Genomic DNA, 21,035 nt, shown 5'->3' with positions numbered 1-21,035 from the left:
ACTGACTAATACACCCTTTTAACATGTACATTACAGGCTGCAACTTCACAGAGAGGTTCTGATGTCACTATCGTTCAATTCATACTCTTTTACTCCTCACATGAGCTACGTCATCAGATGGAATCACAACCCTATTAATATCTATAGCTCTGACGGTGTGGAGTTTCATTATATATAGATATATATATATACAGTTTGTTTTAAAAAATGGCTGGGGATGTTTTACTCTTCTGTATTTGGATGCCATAAGGCATATTAAATGCATAATCAATTACTTATTAGAATGTAAACCATCCTAAAATTAAAACTCTCAAGATAGGGAAAACAGGGTAGAAATCTAGAAAGGTAAGAACAAGAACCAAAACACAGAAGTGAGGGTGATCTATAACAACACACACAAGAGAATATTTTTTAGACCATGTATAATTAAAAATAAAAAGCATACCCCAATTTTCAATGAATTATGTGATTCCAACTTGGGTTCTAATACTGGAACCAAGCAACCACTTAAGTTTCAACACTGTACTAGAGAGACATCAACAGAATCGTTGAATGGAACCACAGCCTTGTTACAGTTGGGATGGAGGGTGTTTTTTTTTTTTAATTATTCTTTATTAAAGCTATCATTCCAGGCTTTGATCAAAGATCCAAGAATATTTGTTCTACCAGGCTGGAATGAAATGTGGTTTGGAAGTTCAGAGTACATTTAAAAGCTGCAACAAAATATAGGTAGCCAACAATCTCAGAATTCTGGATCAGCCCAGATGGAGATAGCAATTCGAAATGTTTTAATCCCTTACTTAAATGATGAAATGTATATAATACCAGCCCAGAAAGAGCAATTTGAAATGTTTTCGATCCCTTACTTAAACAATAAAATGTATATTATACTATTTGTAAATTGGATATTCCATTACAGTGATAACGTACAGACTTCCCATGCGTTATTACACTTTCCTGAGAGTAAAGCAATTAGAATAACCTTAATCCTAGCAACAAAGTTTTTTTTGTGAGTTTCTTTTTTTTTTTTTGTAGTTTTTGTTTTTGTTTTTTGTGGTTTTTTTGTGGTTTTTTTGTTGTTTTGTTTTTTTTGCATTTAAAAGTTTTGGGCTATTCCCTGACGATCTATACATGTAAATTTGATGGCTAAACATTGTCACTTTGAATGTCAAACTATTTTTAATCTATTGATTTTGATTAAAAATCATAATACAAACAGAGCTAAAATCACGCTAACAAAATAAACTAAATATGAAAAGTTGCATTGAAAGGGCATTACATTATTCTTAATAGGATCGTGTAGAAACATTCCAATGGCAGTGTTCTCAAAATAAAACAAAATTACATTAGGAGACCCCCAGCCTGGTCACGGTGGGGACCTTACCTGTAACTCTGGCTGGTGGGTGTCTTTACTCTTGTACTACATGGCTCACTTACAGCAGACATCATATTTGTATACCCTGAGAAATCTGACACTGAAGTCCTTACTCTATGGTCCACTTCCCCATTAGAGTTAGTGACAAAGGTCATTGGCACCCTGCTGCCCGACTTAAACTGAGAACCAAATGCTTGTGCAAAGTTCTCAATCTGGTATGTTGTTCTAGGCTCTATGTCTTTCTGAGGATCTATCTGGCTAGCTAACTCCTGAGATGGAATCTGAAAGCTTGTTGAGGACTCCAAGTTTTTCTGTTGTTCCTTCTGGCTAGTCAGTTTCTGAGATGAGGACTGGAAGGCTGACGAAGTCTCTAAATTCTTCTGAGAATCTATCAGATCATCCAGCTCCTGGGAAGGTGTCAGTTGCTGATGTGTAGCATCCAAAGCAGATAAATAAAGACCTGGCTGAGATCCAAACAACATCCCAAAAGGAGGCTTTGGCAATGAAGATGGCAACACTGAGGTAACAGACTGGCCGAAACCACACTCCAAAGGAGATGTAGTGTATATCTGTTTTTCCGGAAATAAAGTGTGGTTGTGGAGAGGTGAAGACAAGCTGACAAACTGGAAACCGTGTCCAAGAGTAAAACCTGCATTGGTGGATTTCTCAAAAGCCTGTTGGAGGTATTTGGAGTATTCTTGCAACATGTTTGCTTTATCATTCGAAGGTGTTTGGGTGCCTGGGCTCAAATTTTCTTCTTGAACCAATTCTGAGTGTTCTCCCGAGGCGTGTAAATCCACTCGTGGTTCCGTCAAATTGAAGGGATCCTCTTTCTGGCTTTCTGATTTGTTGGAGTATTGATCCAAAATACTTTGTAAAACCTCATCAGGAATTACAGACTTGTCGTGACAAGACTTAATTTCAGCATTCAGAGCTGAAGAGTCAATAAGAGACAATGGCGCCTCATTGTCCAAGACACTGACACCTGCAGACTGAATGACGGACTGTTGGGAGACCATGTGTCCTACGTTTATAGAAAAGGCACTGTTGCTGCTGGCAGTTGGTAAATATCTTCTTTTCTTTGAAAACTGCATGGCATCATCATAATTACTACTTATTTGACCTTGTTTGCCACTTGTACTTTGGAGAAGATTAATGGTCTCCACACTATTATTTGATACTATACCAAGTGAGCCACTTGGTTTCCCAGACAAAGATTTCTGTCCAACTATGTCTGGTAACGGTGACACAAAATTAAGGTAGCTTTTATCTGTACTCTTTCTGCTTCCTTTCTTAAAAATCAATTTTGGCACCCTTTTCTGCAGTTCATCTATACCAGTGCCAATTATGCCTCCACTGGAAGACACAGTAGGCATCTCTACTGAGTAACTCTGCATGTTTATATTATTTGAAATTTGTGATTCGTTTGTTTTACCAGTCTTATGTTCCTTATTCTCAACAGCTATGCTTTTTGACTTCGATTTTCTCTTTGAAGAACTTGTATTTCCCTGAGACAACACAGCCAGATTACCCATACTGTTATGGTTTGATGACCCAGGTTCTGCACTAGTGGCTCCTTTCCCTATGGCTTCGCCACACGTGCGCCTGTGCTTCAACAATCTATCAGTCCTTGAAAAATACTGTTGGCAAGTGTCACACTTATATGGCTTTTCTCCACTATGTGTCCTCTTGTGTCTCTCCATATGGTACTTCTGAATAAACTTCATGCTGCACTGATCACATCCAAAGGGCTTCTCTCTACTATGGATTTTCTCATGTCTCTGCAGTAGGTATTTCTGAATGAAACCCATACTACACTGGCTGCACTGGAAGGGTCTTTCTCCTGTATGGATGAGGACATGTCTCCGCAGGTGATAGGAGCTTCGGAAAGCAGCACTACAGTGATCACAGATATGAGGTTTCTGACTTGGGGAGAGGATGGCACCTTCTCCATCTCCAACCAAAGAAGGTTTGGAAGATGCACTTGGCTTCCTCTTGGCTTTGATTCCCTGAGATTCTGGCTTTGGCCTCTTTGCCTTTTTGACATTAGTGTCTTGCTTTGGCTCCTCGTTGCCAGGGTCGTCAGTCCTGCTACTGCTGCTCAGTAATACATCACGGTGGTGTTGGGCTGGTTGCTGCTGGACATGCTGGTGGAGAATACTGAGGTCCTGGATGACGCCGTGGCTCCCCCCTTCCCCGCCTCCTAGGCCTGGAGATCTCTCTTCAGCTCCAGCGAACAGCCCCCCATAGTGGTGGTGGTGATGGTGGTGGTGGGACTGCTGCTCCTCGGGATCGGCGGGTTTCTCCTGTTTGATGCTAACCAAAGACTGCAAGAATCCCCAGGAGGTCCTCTGCGAAGGGAAGGCCGCGGCCGACGCCGCCGGCTCCTTCTTGAAAGTCATGTCCGGGGCTGGCGGAGGGGGGGGCTCAGCGGCCGGGGCTGCGGAGGTAGAGGAGGATAACACGCACTGCGGGGGAGGGGCGGCCGACCCCGCGGGCCGGGTGAAGCTGGTGACCGGGGGAAGCCGGTGGTTGAACATAACCATACCCTGGGGGAAGGTGGGCTCCATCTCTGCTCTCCTGCCGCCGCCGCCGCCGCCGGAGCCGGAGCCGCTACCACCGCTACTGCCCGTACCGCCGCCGCCACTCAGGAACCCGCTGCCGATTTTCATGCCCCGGAGGAGGCCTGGCTGAGGAGAGGAGGAGGAGAAGGGAAGAGGGAGGCAAGGAGGTGGAACCGGGCCCCGGGCCGGGACCACCGCAGCGCTCAGGACCCCGCCGCGCCGCCGCCCAGACCGCAGCGCGCCCGGCGCTCATTCCCAGCCCCGTCGCCTCCGGCGCCGGCACGCGTGGCCCTGCGGCTCTCCCCGGGGCTCGCCCTCGCCCTCCCCGGCCCACCGGCAACACTTACGGGTCCCGCCGCCGTCGCAGCCGCCGTCGCCTCCAGTTAATAAAAATAACGCCGTCCTCTCCACAATGGAATTAAAAGCCTCCCCTGGACTGCGCAGCCGCGGCGCGGTGTCTGCTGGGAACTCCCCGACCCGACCCGAGGGGAGCTCTCCGGACTCACTGCGCCTGCGCCGCAGTTTCCGCCGGCCGGCCTGTCAATCACTGCGGCGGTTGGGCGGAGTCGGCGGGAGGGGCGGGGACTCGGAACCCGACCGTACAGGGGCTTCCGAGGCGAAGGGCCGCGATTGGCCGGCTGCGCCGGAGGCGATGGAAGTGGCTGCGGGCTGGGGAGGAAGACCCGGGCGGGAGAGGGGAAGAGACCTTTGCAGCGGCGTGGCGTGGGAGCCGCGGAGAAAGGGACCCAGGGAGAAGGTGGGGAAACTGAGGACCGAACGGAGGGGCTCTCTTCACTTTATGGGTTACAGTCCAGGTATTGAGTCAAAATCCAAACCCAGATGTGGGTCATTTAGGACACTTTGGATTCTCTCTACAAAGTATGAAGCTTCAGATGCTCCACATTTGTTATTGGCACTGCTGTTACCCCATTTTAGTTTGAAAACGCTAGGAATGCGCCTGCTGCGCGTTTATAGGAAGAACCTACTTTGAACCGCAATAGAGGTACCGTTGCAAAATAATAATAATTGTCCTTCTGCCAACTTACCTGAAGGCTACTGGAAAGGGAAAGCTGCTGTAATCCGGCGCTGCAGCCCCGTAAAACACGCCCACACGCATACTTCATCAGCATCTGATGTGATTTAAATGCCCACAAACCTTCTCAGTCGGGCTAATGAATCTGTTTGCCACCTTGTATTGCTGCCTGACCTCTTAAGTTATTTTGTTAAAAAAAAAAAAAAAAGGCCACCGGGCCTTCTAAGATCTATTCATTTCTCCCCAGTATGCCCAGAAGGAAATGCAAAATTGCAAACTTTCTATTAAGGGGAAGCTATGAAGTAAAGTCTTGAAATCAGCGTTAAATCAACAAAACCAAGCAAACATTTATTCAGTGTTTAATGTAGACAAGGCGCTTGTTTTTCTATTAAGCATGCAAAAATATAAACCAGCAACTTTTCTAAGGTTATTTTTAAATCACAAAACTTTTTAGAGAACTAAAACTATGGCAATAGTTTATTTACATAGTATATTTTATTTTGTGCATGTGGGGTGCTGGAGATTGAACTCGGCATTCTACCTTTGAGCTACCACCTCAGCCCTATTTTATTTTTATTTTATTTATTTATTTTGGTGGTACTGGGGTGGAACCCAGAGGCTTTCTACCTCCGGGCTATACTCCCAGACCTATTTTTTATACTTTATTTGGAAACAGGGTGTCACTAAGTTGCTGAGAGCCTCACTATGTAGCTGAGGCTGGCTTCGAACCTCTGTGATCCTCCTGTCTCAGCCTCCCAAGCGCGGGGATTACAAGCATGCGCCACCACGCCCGGCTTATTTTTATTTTAAAACAGGGTCTCAAAAAAAAAAAAAAAAAAACAGGGTCTCACTAGGTTGATGAGAGTCTCACTACTTGCTGAGGCTGTCCTCCAATCTGTGGTCCTCCTGTCTCAGCCTTCCAAGTACTGGGACCCATGCCCAGCTGTATATTTTCTTAATGAAATTATATGTCCAATTTTCCATACTTCTCTGGCTATGTAATATGCCATGATCAAGTAATAAATAACTTCTCTGAGAAATTTCACAATTGAATTCATAAGGATTATTTACTAATACTTATGGGCCTCTCTTGACCCTGCCTGAAAAACTTAAAAGACAATATTTAATGAGCAGTTTGAAATAAGAAATAATTGTACTTTTCTTACCCCAGGCAACTGTATATAAGCCTTCTGTCCTTTCAACTGAAACTTGAATACTGTCAAGTACAGCTAAGTTTAAGGACTGAAAATTCAAGAACTTCAGTAGTAAAATATTAGTCGATGCCTATGAGAAATGAAGCTGTCCCTTTATTCAGGGCGCCAGTGTTTAATAGTAAGCCGGGATGCATATAAGCTCGTCCAAGCATGAAGGGCAGGAGGACACTCCTATGAAAAGCCAACTTTGTTCCTCAGTTATCAAGATAAGAAACCTGTCATTTCTCTCATTCACTCTGTCAGCCTTGAGATACTCCAAGCAGACTTACTCTGTGTTGTACACCCCATATATCAGGAAGATGAAGAGACCCTGTAAAATAACACGGAGGGGAAAAGCTGTTAACGCTAATCATTTCAGCAGTAGAAATACCTGAAATAAACTTTCCTGGGAACAGACAAAAGAAGACACACTTCATCAAGGTCAATTTATTTTCCTATTTTTCAACATTAGATGCTGTACCTTGAACATTAAATGATAACATACCAGCACATCGCTAACAGTGACCGTGCCATTCAGTTCCATCGAAATAGAAAATCAAAATGCCATCCCAAGTACATAGAATAGTAATTAGGAAAATCAGTATACCTGTCTCTGAAAGATACCAGGGTAAAGAAAAAAATTAAACTCAGAAAAAATGACATCAAAGTAATCACAGAAATAGCACTAAGCATTAGTATTTCTAAGCACTGTTTCCTTTGTTTACTTTATTTACTGTTTTTCTTATTTACTTATTTTTGCAGAACTGGTGGCATTCTAGGGCCATTCTACCTCCAAGCTATACCCCCAGCCCTACTTTTTATTCTTTATTTTGAAACAGGACCTCACTAGGTTGCGAAGGCCTTACTAAGTAGCTGAGGCTGGCTGCAAACCAGCAATCCTCCTTTCTCAGCCTCCCAAGTACTGGAATTACAAGCATGTGCCACTATGCCCGGAGAAACCCTGTTTTGGATAGCAACTAGAATATCTTTATGACAATCTCCAGTGGGGTAAAATTTTTAAAATAAAGTATAAACCCCTAGGGAATGGGGGTATAGCTCAGTGTTAGATGGTTTGCTTGGTATTCAGCAGGCCCTGGGTTTGATCCCCAGCACTGAAAACAGAACACACACACACACACACACACACATCACACCTAAAACATACCACCAAACCGAAAACACTAAAAGGAATGCCTCTGAGTTCAACCTCCAGTACCAAAAAAAGTTCTTATTGTTTTATTTTTTAAATAGACTTTATTTTTTAAATAGACTTTATTTTTTAGAATAATTCTAGATTAATGGTAAAATTTAGAGAGTACTGAGTATATATATATATATGCATATACATACATATATGTGTGTATATATATGTATATACATATACATATACATATACATATACATATACATATACATATATATATATATATATATATATATATATATATATCCAAACCCAGTTTTCTCTTATTATTAATGTTTTACATTAGTGTGGTACATTGATTATAATGAATCTTACCAATTTTCAATTATCAATAATTTCAGGAACTGAATTTTTTTTTTCAGTAATGGGGGTTGAACCCAGGGACATTCTACCCCCGAGCTTCACCCCCAGCCTATTTTATTCCTTGGTTTGAAACGGTTTCGCTAAGTTGCAGAGGGCCTCACAAGTTGCTGAGGCTGGCTGTGAACCTTCGATCCTCCTGTCTTGGCCTCCCAAGTACTGGGAGTACAAGCGAGCGCCACCACATCTGGCTCTAGGAGCTGAAATTTGTATTAAGTGCATAAATTTGTATTAAGAAGAGAGATTAATGAAGAGTTTTACACAATCAAAAAAATTCCATTTGGAAACTTGGGATATAGTGATAGAATGCTTGCCTACCATGCATAAGGCCCTGGGTTCAATCCCCAACACCGCGCGCGCGCGCGCACACACACACACACACACACACACACACACACACTAAAAGAAAGAAAAATAATTCAGCTGGGCATGGTGGCTCATGCTTGTAATCCCAGCATTCCGGAGGCTGAGACAAGAGGATCGTGGTTCCCAGACAGCCTCAGCTACTTAGTGGGGCCCTCTGTAACTTAGTGAGACCCGGTTTCAAAATAAAGAATAAAAAATAGGGCAGGGGGTGTAGCTCAGAAGTCAAATGCCCCTGGTTCCATCCCCAAACCCGCAAAATAATAATAATAATAACAATAATAATTCTATTTTTGCTGGGTTAGTGATGGATACCTATAATCCCAGTAGCTTGAGAGACTGAAGCAAGGAAATTGCAAGTCTGAAGCCAGCCTAAGCAATTTAGTGAGACCCTGTCTTAAAAAATAAAACAAGCTGGGCGTGGTGGCGCACTCTTGGAATCCCAGCATTTGGGAGCCTGAGACAGGAGGATCGCACAGGTTCAAAGCCAGCCTCAGCTACTTAGGGAGGCTCTCAACAATTTAGTGAGACCCTGTTTCCAAATTAAATATGGGGCCTGGGAGTATAGCCTAAAATATGGGGTCTGGGAGTGTGGCCTGGAGGTAGAAAGCCCCTGTGTTCCACCCCCCCCCCCACAAACACACAAAGTAAAACAAGTAATGAAAGGGTGGGACGATAGTTCCGTGGTAGATGCCCTGAATTCAAACCCAGTATAGCACAAATTAAATAAAAATTCCATTTGGAACCAGGCATGGTGGTGCATGCTCGTAATCCCAGTATTTGGGAGGCTGAGACAAGAGGATCATAGGTTCAAGGACAGCCTCAGCAATTTGGTGGACCCTCCACAACTTAGTGATACCCTGTTTCAAAATAAAAGAATAACATAGGACTGGGGGTATAGCTCAGAGGTAGAATGCCCAGTACTACCAAAAATAAAAAATAAAAAAAAACTGTGTGTCCTTCTTTCTCTTAAGGTGTTTACTTGATGCTGCCACAACTAACCAAAAGGTAAAGCATTAACAATAATAATTAATTGAATGCTCCCAGACATAGCTACTTTACCCCCTGATGTTATCAGCTATTGATAGTTGTAATAATCCATTTAGATCTAATCTGCAAAACTTCACAAGCCTGTCAGAACCAGAGAAACATCCTAACTTTTCCTAAGGAAAGAATCAAAATGGAAACAGCTAAATATCATCATCTTAAGCCATAATGATGAGCCACTCTTACATCCCTGCAGAGAGAATACCTTTAAGAACAGCTGGAAGGAACCAACTGCCGATCTTCAACTGGCACTGAGATTTCTGGAATTTCTTATACCAACGTTCTGTCCTACTCAGGAGTGACGACTGGAAGGAAAGCACGTCACATTTCTGAAATGAAGACCCCTTGTGTCTGATAGGCAGTTGCTTCTACTTAATCCATAGACATGTCCATCCCTAATATATTTGGGGTATTTATTTATATAGGTACCAATTACTCAGTGTTTGAGTCACAGAAAATAACAGTAATTGGGCAGGAAGCATCCAAAGCGTAGCTGAATTCCAGAAAGCATGTGTGTACTTAATAGGCAGGGCCAGCACTAGGAAAAGAACACCAGGATATTGCATCCAATACTGTATGGGAGTTAAAAATAGAAACTTAATGGAAAGTGGGGGGAAATAATCCATTATTTCATCCTCCTTTATCTATAAAACGTTAAAAACTAAGGCAGCTTTGTAAATATTTTTACTGTTAACTGAAGTCCATTGCATAACTAGCTACAGATAGGTTCAACGACTGACATTAGTCTGTTTTTTTAAGTTGATTGTACCCTACTTTCATGGTGCACTTTATAATTGTTACACAAATCAGTCTTCTTTTAAGTGTTTTTTTTTTTTTGTGTGTGTGTGTGTGTGGGTCTGGGGATGGAACCCAGGGGCATTTGACCTCCAAGCTACACCCCCTGCCCTATTTTTATTCTTTATTTTGAAACCGGGTCTCACTGAGTTGCAGAGGGCCTCACTAACTAGCTGAGGTTGTCCGCGAACTGTGATCCTCCAGGTCTCAGCCTCCCGAATGCTGGGATTACAAGCGTGCGCCACCACGCCCGGCTATTCTTTTAAGTGTTATTACGATCTTTCTTGGGGATACAAAGAACAGGAAAGGTGCTAGATACCCAGTACATTGCCTGCTTAAGAGTCAGAATAATATTAATGATGCTAATATATGTATAGCTCTCTCAAAGCACTTCATTTACATAATTCCATTTTGTTCCCCACTACAATTCTGCAAAATAGGCAGCATGAATATTATTAGCTCTATTTTATACAAGGGGATTTTTGAGGCTTGCTCAAAGTGTTGTGATGCTGATGAATCAAGGATTAGTGTTTAACTCCTGACGTAACGTTCTTTAACACACACGGCCTTCAATAGACCTCTTCATAACATTTTCAGCTACCAGCCTCAAGATAATGCGATTGGTGAGACCTTTCAAAACTCAGGTTTATTAAAAATCATAAGAGGTTCGATTAGCTCATAGAGTCAGGGACTCTGTGTCCAGTAACAGGATTTCCAATTACCTTGCTCCTCTCCCAATCTAAGGTGGCCTGGAAGCACAACAGGAAATACGCTCCGTAACAATGATTCTCTGAAGCTATGGGCCAGGTTCTGTCTTTTGTTCTTTGCTTACAAATTCTCATTCAATGATGTATACTTTCTAGTTGCCTGGAAACATATCTTTTCCCATCAAGAGGCTGCTAGGTAACCATGCAGTCAAATATTCTCATCGTTATCATGATTTACTGGAATTCTTCGAATGTGTGTCTCTATACTGTGTACCTGCATTTATTTATAAACTATGCTCCGACCTACTCTCTATAAACAGTTCCTGTTTGGGAGAACTATATCCCATGGAAACAAAAGCATTAGTGTACAAAGGTATGTATATCTAAGGCTGCTTGTTGAAGCCCTCTGTGCAGAGGAAAAAATAATACAAACGACCGGAATGCCCTTCAGTATGGGAATGGCTGAATAAATTTTGGTATCTTCATCCTTTAGAATATTAGGCATCTGAATGGGTCGTGGCGGCACATACTTGTAATCCTAGTATTAGGGAGACTGAGACAGGAGGATCACGGGTTCAAAGACAGTTTCAGGAGCCGGGTGTGGTGGCGCACGCTTGTAATCCCAGCATTCGGGAGGCTGAGACCTGGAGGATCGTGGTTCTTGGACAGCCTCAGCTACTTAGTGAGGCCCTCTGCAACTCAGTGAGACCCGGTTTCAACATAAAGAATAAAAAATAGGGCAGGGGGTGTAGCCCGGAGGTCAAATGCCCCTGGGTTCCATCCCCAGACACGCAAAAAAAAAAAAAAAAAAAAAAAGACAAAGAAAGTTTCAGCAAGTACTGAGACTTTCATCAACCTGGCAAGACCCTGTTTCCAAATAAAAATAAAATAGTGCTAGGGGGTGTAGCTCGAAGGTAGAATGCCCCTATGTTCAATCCCCAGTCAAACACACACACACACACACACACACACACACACACACACAGAATAGGCCACTAAAAGAAGGAGCTAAAGCTGTATTAATTAGTCTGAAGCGATGTCTCCACACATTATTATGTGAAAAAAAGCACAAGGAAGACATGTACAAATCCCTTTCTTTCTCCACTCCAGATACACTGCTTAAACAAGAAAAAGGTGCGCAAGGATGCTCACCAAATTTATCACTTGCTTCCTAGTAGGAAGTATGAAAGGAGAAGCGGTAACTCAGAAACAAGTAAGAAAGTGCCGGATGTGGTGGTGCCCACTTGTAATCTCAGTACTTGGGAGGCTGACACAGGAGGATCCCAGGTTCAAGACCAGCCTCAGCAACTTAGCGAGATCCTGTTTCAACATAAAAAAATAAAACCAGTCTGGGGTTATACCTCAGGGGGAGAATGCCCCTGGGTTCAATCCCCAGTGCCACAAATAAATAAATATATAAATAAATGAAATAAAAATAAGGGAGAAAGAAGCAAACTAGAAAAGTGTGTTGTTCTCAACAGAGGAGGTGGAATATAACGTTTGTTGTATCATATTACTGTAAATACAGGGAAGGAGCCAGGCGTGGTGGCACACACCTGTAATCTCAGTACTTGGGAGGCTGAGACAAGGATTGAAGATTCAAGGACACCCTCAGCTAGTAGTGAGATGCTCATCAGCCCAGTGAGATCCTGTTTCATAAAATAGGGATGGGGTGAATCTTGGAGGTAGAATGCCCCTGGTTTTAATCCCCATTACCACAGTAAACAAATAAACAAATAGAGGTAACAGAAATCTGCATGCGAATAGGATCTAAATACACTTAACCAGGCATGGTAGCACACGCTTGTAATCCCAATACTTGGGAGGCTGAGACAGGAGGATCTCAGGTTTGTAGCTAGCCTCAGCTACTTAGTAAGGCTATCCGCAACTTAGACCCTGTTTCAAAATAAAGAATAAAAATTAGGGCTGGGGGTGTAGGTTGGAGGTGGAATGCCCCTGGGTTCCATTCCCAGTACCACAAAATAAGTAAATAGATGAATACACCTAGCCCTCAGCATCCATAGGGATTGGCTCTAGGTCCTCTCACCCAAGTGGACATGAAACTCTAAGGATGTTCAGATCCCATCTATAAAATGGCAGAATAGCCGGGCGTGGTGGCACACGCTTGTAATACCAGCATTCGGGAGGCTGAGACAGGAGGATCATGGTTTGTGGATAGCCTCAGCTACTTAGTGAGGCTCTCTGCAACTCAGTGAGACCCTGTTTCAAAAATAAAGAATAAAAAATTAGGGCCAGGGGTGTCCCTCAGAGGTAGAATGCCCTGGGTTACCACAGTAGTAATAATAATAATAATAATAATAATAATAATAATAATAATAATGTAGGTTAGTTTGTTTGTTGGTGCTGGGTATTGAACTCAGAGCTTCACCCATGCCAGGCAAGTGCTCTACCACTGAGTCATATCCCCAACCTTTAAAGTAGGTTTATTTTATTTTATTATTGTTATTTGTGAGAGGGGAGTACTAGGGACCGAACCCAAGTATATTCTACCTTTCAGCTACACCCCCAATATATTTTATATTTTATTTTAAAACAAGATCTCACTAAGTTGCTGAGGTTGGTCACGAACATGCAGTCTTCCTGTCTCAGCCTCCCAAGTACTGGGATTACAGGTGTGTGCCACTATACCTGGCTTAAAGTAGATTGTATGTATGTATGTATGTATGTATGTATGTATGTATTGTAGTACTGGGGTTTGAACCCAGGGACCTTCTACGTCTGAGATACACCCCCAGCTCTGTTTAACTTTTTATTTTGAAACAGGGTCTTACTAAATTATAGCAGTTTAGCCAGGCATAGTGGCGCACGCTTGTAATCCCAGCATTCAGGAGGCTGAAACAGGAGGATTGTGGTTCGTGGACAGCCTCAGCTACTTAGTGAGGCCCTTTGCAACTCAGTGAGACCATGTTTCAAAATAAAGAATAAAAAAAAAAATAGGGCTGGGGGTGTATCTCAGAGGTAGAATGCCCCTGGGTTCCATCCCCAGTACCACACACACACACACACACACACACACACACACACAATTATAGAAGCTTTACTAAATTGCTGAGACTGACTTCAAACTTGAAATCCTCCTGTCTCAGCCTCCCAAGTACTGGGATTATAGGTATGTGCAACCATGCCCAGCCTTAAAACAGATTTTTTTATTTTTATCTATTTATTTATTTTTTTGCGGGTCTGGGGGTGGAACCCAGGGGCATTCGACCTCCAAGCTATACCTCCTGCCCTACTTTTTATTCTTTATTTTGAAACCGGGTCTTACTGAGTTGCAGAGGGCCTCACTAAGTAGCTGAGGCTGTCCGCGAACTGCGATCCTCAGGTCTCAGCCTCCCGAATGCTGGGATTACAAGCATGCGCCACCACGCCCGGTTTAAAATTTTTTTTTTTTTTTTTTTGGTGGTACTGGGGGTGGAACCCAGAGGCTTTCCACCTCCAGGCTATACTCCCAGACCTATTCTATATTTTATTTGGAAACAGGGTCTCACTAAGTTGCTGAGAGCCTCACTAAGTAGCTGAGGCTGGCTTCAAACCTGCGCGATCCTCCTGTCTCAGCCTCCCAAGCGCGGGGATTACAAGCGTGCACCACCACGCCCGGCTTAAAATAGATTTTTTTAAGTAGATTTATTATAACTACTTTATAGAGAAACATAGACAATCAATGATAAAACTTCTGGTATAATTATTTTCTTTCTTTTTAGGGCCTCTAATTTATTTCTAGCCATATGTTAATATACACATATATAATTCATACAGTAACATCCCATATTAACATTTGTTAATTTTTATATTTATTTATTTATTTATTTATTTTTGTGACACTGGGATTGAACCCAGGGGCACTCTACCACAGCTCCATCTCCAGCAATTTTTTTTAAACAGGATCTCACTAAGTTGCTGAAGTTGGCCTCAAACTTGCAATTCTCCTGACTCAGTCTCCCAAATACCAGGTATTCAGGTGTGAGCCACTATACCCAGCTAGTCCCTCCTTATTCATGGTTTCACTTTCTACAGTTTCCATCACCCATGGTCATTTTATTTTTTATTTAATAAAATATTAAATGGAAAGTTCCATAAAATAAGCAATTCAAAAGTTTTTAAATTGAAGTCAGGCATGGTGGCGCACGCTTGTAATCCCCGCGCTTGGGAGGCTGAGACAGGAGGATTGTGCAGATTTGAAGCCAGCCTCAGCTACTGAGTGAGGCTCTCAGCAACTTAGTGAGACCCTGTTTCCTAATAAAAATATAAAAGAGGTCTGGGAGTGTAGACAGGAGGTGGAAAGCCTCTGGGTTCCACGCCCAGTACCACCATCAAAAAAAAAAAAAAAGTTTTTAAACAGAAAACCAGGCATAGCAGCTAGTCTTTGTAATCCCAGTACTTGGGAGGCTAGACAGGAGGATTATAGGTTTGAGGCCCTTCTCAGGAACTTATGAAGATTCTCAGCATCTAGTTAGACCTTGTTTCAAAATAAAGATAAATAATAATAAAAATTTTTAAAAAAAGGAAAGGAAAGAAAGAAAATAGGGCTGAAGGTTTAGCAAAGAGGTAGCAAACACCTGGTCCTCTCCCCAGTACCAAATGAAATTGAGTGTTATTCTGCAGAGCATGATGAAGTCTTACACCATACTGCCTGGACATGAATCATTCCTTTGTCCACCATCCCCACGCTGTACATAGCGCTACCCCGTGTGCTGTGAGTCACTTAGTGACCACCGCCGCCATCAGATCCTCGTGGCGGTGTCACAGTGCTGTGTTCAAGCAAACTTTACTTTATTTATTAGTGATAGCACAAGAGCAATGACGTTGCCAGTGATCAGGCCAAAGAGAAGTTGTAAATACTTCCTTTAAGTGAAAGGTAAAAGTTCTCAATTTTTTTTTTTTTTTTGTGCTACTGGGGATGGAACCCAGGGGCTTTCTACCTCCGGGCTACACTCCCAGACCTGTTTTATATTTTATTTGGAAACAGGGTCTCTTAAGCCAGCTGAGGCTGGCTTCGAACCTGCGCAATCCTCCTGTCTCAGCCTCTCAAGAGCGGGGATTATAAGCGTGCGCCACCACGCCTGGCTCAAATTTTTTTTTTTTTTTTTTGGTGCCAAGATTAAAAACAGAAGCATTCTACCTCTGAGCCATACCCCTAGCCCTTTCTTATTAATTAATTAATTAATTTATTTATTTATTTATTTTATTTGTGGTACTAGAGATGGGACCCAGAGGCATTCTACCTTCAGCTACATCCCAGCCATGTTTTGTTTTATTTTAAGTACTGGGACTGAACCCAGGGGCATTCTACCTCCAAGTTATACCCCCAGATCCTACTGTCTCCGCCTCGCTAGTACAGGGACTACAAGCATGTGTCACCATGCCCAGCTTTACTTTTTATTTAGAAACAAGGTCTTAGCCGGGCGTTATGGCACACGCTTGTAATCCCAGCATTTGGGAGGTTCAAACAGTAGGATCACGGTTCGAGAACAGCCTCAGCTACTACTTAGTGAAGCACTTTGCAACTCAGTGAGATCCTGTTTCAAAATAAAAGAATAAATAGGGCTGGGGGTGTAGCTCAAAGATAGAATGCCCCTGGGTTCCATTCTTAGTACCACAAAAAAGAAAGAAAGAAAGAAAGAGAGAAAGAGAGAGAGAGAGAGAGAGAGAGAGAGAGAGAGAGAGAGAGAGAGAGAGAGAAGGAAAGAAAGAAAGAAAGAAAGAAAGAAAGAAAGAAAGAAAGAAAGAAAGAAAGAAAGAAAGAAAGTCTTGCTAGGTTTCTGAGAGTCTCACTATTTGCCGAGGCCGTCCTGGAACCTGTGATCCTTCTCCCTCAGCCTCTCAAATCCTGGGATGACAGGTGTGCACCACCACACCCAGCAAAAATTCTGAATTTGATAAAGAAAAAAAATATGCTGAGGTTACTACAGGAAAAATGAAACTGCATTTGTGAAGAAGGGAAAGGATATGCTAGTTTTATCATCATACCTCAAACCGCAGAAGTTAGGTCCACAATGCATGATAAGTTCTTATTTAAGACAAAAAAAGAAATTAGGTTCATAGATGTATATATAAGAAAAAACATAGCATATATAGTGTTGAGCACTATACTTGGGTTCTGACATCCACTGGGATCTTGGAATGTACGTGCAGATAATAAGGGACCAGTGTGTGTGTGTGTGTGTGTGTGTGTGTGTGTGTGTGTGTGTGTGTGTGTAAGAGAATGTATGTGTTAAACATTTTATTTCTAAGTATCCTATCAATATTGTCATATATGAAATTATACATAATATACAGATTGAACATCCCGAATCCAAATCTCTGAAGTTCAAAACACCTTGTGCGTGCTAGGTGCTAGGCGAGCAATCTTCCCCCAAATCTGAAACTTTTTGAGTGTCTGCATGATGCCCAACAAGTTTCAGGTTTCAGAGAACTCAGAATTGAGATTTTCAAATCAGTAAAATCTATGCAAATGTTTCAAAATCCAAAATGCTCCAAAATATGAAAAAATCTGGTCTCAAGCATTTTGGATAAGGGATATTCACTCAAACATATACATATATTATAAATATATGCATACATTATATATGTATTGAATATTTAAAATATATATGTATATTATATATATATATATATATATATATATATCACAAGATAGTAAAAATAAAGTCTAAAGCCCAGAAAAGGAAAATAAAATCATTCTACAGAAATTTCATTTAGCACCAGATGGCCAAATCCAATATGCAGACGGCCAATGTGGTTCTCATTGTCTGATAATAGGGTCTATTTTCCACAAGAGAGAAGCTTTCCTGAAAATCTACCCCAAGAACGATTCTGAGTGACCTACAGAAGAATATCTTACCTGGAGTTTTGCAGAGAAACCAGAGAGGCTCCAGAGAAGCTGTCAGGTCCAGAGGCAGCCTCCGCAAGTCGTGACACTCTCAGCAACCTAGTGAGACCCTGTGTCTGAGCAAGCAAACAAACAAACAAAACAGGGTGGAGCCCGAGGCAAAATATCTCTGGGTTCCTTCCCCAGTACCACAAGAAATAAAATTTTAAAAAGGCAAACACTTAAGCTGGGTGCAGTGGCACACATCTGTAATCCCAGTACTTGGGAGGCTGAAATAGGTGGATCGCAGGTTCAAGGACAGCCTCAGCAAATTAGTGAGACTCTCCACAATTTAACAAGACCGTATTCAAAATAAAATAAAATAGGGCTGGGAGTGTAGCTCAGAGGTAGAATGGCACTGGGTTCAATCATTAGTAACACACACACACACACACACACACACACACACACACACACAAAACTAAAGACTTTGAACAATTTCCTTAAACTCTCTGAGTGTCCTCTAACAATAGGGATTATCCAGCATTGTTACAAGGAAGCCGATTACACAGTGTGGTGACTATTATGAAGTAGAAGTTAATGAGCACTGCCTCGTACTTTCAGGTTCTTCAGAAAAAAATGTCTTTTATCCACTCCCAATAAAAACTGGACACATAAGTGTAATTCATGACCATTCTTACATTATTCATTCACATTTACCGAGTCTTACTGGGCTTCAGGCACTGCTGTGAGGAGCAGCATTAAGACCTGGACTGGCCACGAGAGCCTCGTAGAGGAGCCGCATGCCGGGCGTGGTGGCACACGCCTGTAATCCCAGTACTTGGGAGAGTGAGACAGAAGGATCACAGGTTCAAGGCCAGCTTCAGCAATTTAGCACAGCCCTCAGCAACTTAGTGAGACCCTATTTCAATATAAAAATAAAACTGTGGTGATGCACACCTGTAATTCCAGTAGAGGCTGAGACAAGAGGATCGAAGTTTGAGGTCAGCCTCAGCAACTCAGCAAAGCGCTAATAAAAAAGGGCTGGGGGTGTAGCTCAGAGGTAGAATGTCCATGGGTTCCATCCCCAGCACTTTTCCACAGGAAGGAAAGGAGGAAGCAAGAGAGGGAAGGAGAGAGGGAGAGAGGAGAGGAAGGAGAGAGGGAGGGGGAATTAAACAGAAAAGCATGCCTATCATGTAGAGAGGAGAGGAAGGAGAGAGGGAGGGGGAATTAAACAGAAAAGCATGCCTATCTGTTGAGGAAAATAAGACATTCACTGTATACCCGTGCAGTGGGAATGTGACCCAGTGAGGCCGTTGGACAGGGAAACTTGAGTCTCACAGAGAGCGCCTGGGACCGAGGCACGGGTGCGGAATCTCAGGGTACAGGTAGAAATGGAAGCCTCGTCCAGCAAACGCATAGAGTAAGTAAAGACAGTCGCTTTGGACGCGTTCTAAGTAACATCAATACCTCAGAGATGAGCAGAGAGAACAAAATCTAGTGAGGAAGAAGTCAGAGATTTAAAAAAAGAAAGAGGGTGTCTTCATGGAAGGGAATTTCCTGAGGAGAAGCATGGGCAGCAAGCGCAGGTGAAGGGCGCAGACTGCGGAACCGGCGGCCTGGGTTCCAGGCCTAGCCCTGCCGCTTCCTAGCTGTGGGAGCCTGGGAAGACGACTAGACTTCTCTGTGCCTCAGTTTCATCCCCTACGAGAGGCACACAGTAACTGCACCTGTCCTCTAGCACTGTTATGGGCATTAAATGTGTTAATATTTGTAAAAGGCTTAGAATTGTTTAGCATCTGGCCCAGGGTAAATTCTCTATGAGTGGTCACATGTCACAGTAAGATCAAGCAAGACGGGACCTGAAAATGCCACTGGCTTAGGAAGTTAATAATTCATTCACTTTATATTTGAATACCTATTATATTTCCGGCACTGAAGATACAGTTGTGAACAAAACGCTGGTTTTGCCCTGGCTGGCTCTTACATTCCAGCATGTATCGAACGTTTAATATGTGCACCGCGCTAATCCCCTGACAACCTTTACCTCACTCGTACCTAGGATGTGGGGGCTGTGACTATCCCATTTTACAGATAAGAACAATGAGCGGCACAGAAAGGTTAACAAAGTCCCCAAGCCAGAAGGTGGCAGACACCGGATATGAACTGAGCCCGCCCGGCTCCAGTCCTCTAAACCCTACCACGCACACCAGCCTCTACACGCTACCATTCATCCAGGTGTGGTGGTGCACACCGGTAATCCCAGTACTTGGGAGGCTGAGACGAGAGGACCACAGGTTCGAGGAGGGCCTCTACAAGTAGTGAGTCTCTCGTCAGCCTAGAGAGCCCCTGTTTCAAAATAGAAATAAAATAGGACTGGGGGTACAGCTCGGAGGTAGAATGCCCTGGGGCTCAATCCCCAGTACCACAAAAATAAATCAATTAATAAGCCCTACCATTCCCAGGTTGCTGTGAGGGACCTCAGTAGCCGCGGTTTTATTTTTTTAATTTTTACTTATTTATTTTGATGGTACTGGGAGTGGAACCCAGAGGCTTTCTACCTCCGGGCTACACTCCCAGACCTATTTTATATTTTACTTGGAAACAGAGTCTCACTAAATTGCTGAGAGCATCACTAAGTAGCTGAGGCTGGCTTCGAACCTGTGCGATCCTCCTGTCTCAGCCCCCCAAGTGCAGGGATTACAGGCGTGCGTCACCACGCCTGGCTAGTAGCCTGGTTTTAGAAACATGGTGGCGGAGCCTCAGACTGCAGTATAGTGGGTCCTGAGTGGGAGCGAGTTAATCGAGGCGGAGATTGAAAACATCTCCATAGAGAAGCGAGCTAACAAAGTCCAAACATACATTTGTGGTGACCTTTGAGTGACGCACCATGAAGTAAGTGGTAAGTGTGTGTTCTTTGGTCAGATCTTGCTCGAATTCTCTTTGCAATGAGCTGGAGTGGCAGTACAAGATTAAGATCTCTAGGAAACGTCTCGAGGGTATATATTTGGTAATAGTTCCTGAAATAAAGTAGGTGTAAGTTAAATGTCAGATGGATGTGTGGGGAACTCTCACTTTATTATGAAAATGAAAGAGTATAAATTGCATTCTCAACAAAAAAAAAAAAAAAGGTTTTTTTTTGTGCTAAGTTTTGAACCCAGAGGCATCTTCTACTTCTAAGTTACATCCCAGCCCTTTTCATTCTCACTAAGTTGCTGAGGCTAGCCTTGAACCTGCAATCCTCCTGATTCAGCCTCTCAAGTACTGGGACTACAGGCATGCGCCACAGAGTTTGCCTTTTTTGAAGATGAAATAAATTACATCTCAAATCCATTTGCAAGAGTTGTAAACAAGAGGCCATAGGGAGTAAAGAACATAGAAAAGAACTACAAAATGAAATTTAAAGTGTTTCCAACAAAGTCTTTTTTCCACGATGTTTGGGGCTTTTTTTTTTTTCTCCCCCAAGTAGTAGGATTACAAAGTGTGCACAGCTATGTCTGTCTAGAGCGTTTGTTTTAAGATTAAGGTGACTGCCGGGCGTGGTGGGCACGCTTGTAATCCC

General features: G+C 42.8%; 1 protein-coding gene across 2 annotated transcripts; it reads right to left on the bottom strand.

Moving 5' to 3' along the window:
* Window positions 1-1,380: 1,380 nt before the first annotated feature.
* Window positions 1,381-4,192, bottom strand: ZNF281 (zinc finger protein 281; the record flags this gene model as incomplete). Of its 2 annotated transcripts, XM_080699475.1 has the most annotated exons (2): window positions 1,381-3,815; window positions 3,924-4,047. In XM_080699475.1, the coding sequence occupies 2 exons, from the start codon at window positions 4,045-4,047 to the stop codon at window positions 1,381-1,383; spliced, it is 2,559 nt and encodes an 852-aa protein (XP_080555601.1). The 2 variants fall into 2 exon arrangements, with proteins under 2 accessions (XP_080555601.1, XP_080555600.1); XM_080699474.1 differs by having other exon boundaries at window positions 1,381-4,192.
* Window positions 4,193-21,035: the final 16,843 nt, after the last annotated feature.

This window comes from Muscardinus avellanarius, assembly GCF_963383645.1.
Source record: "Muscardinus avellanarius genome assembly, chromosome: 7".
NCBI lineage: Eukaryota > Metazoa > Chordata > Mammalia > Rodentia > Gliridae > Muscardinus > Muscardinus avellanarius.
This window is presented reverse-complemented; position numbering and strand designations above follow the sequence as displayed.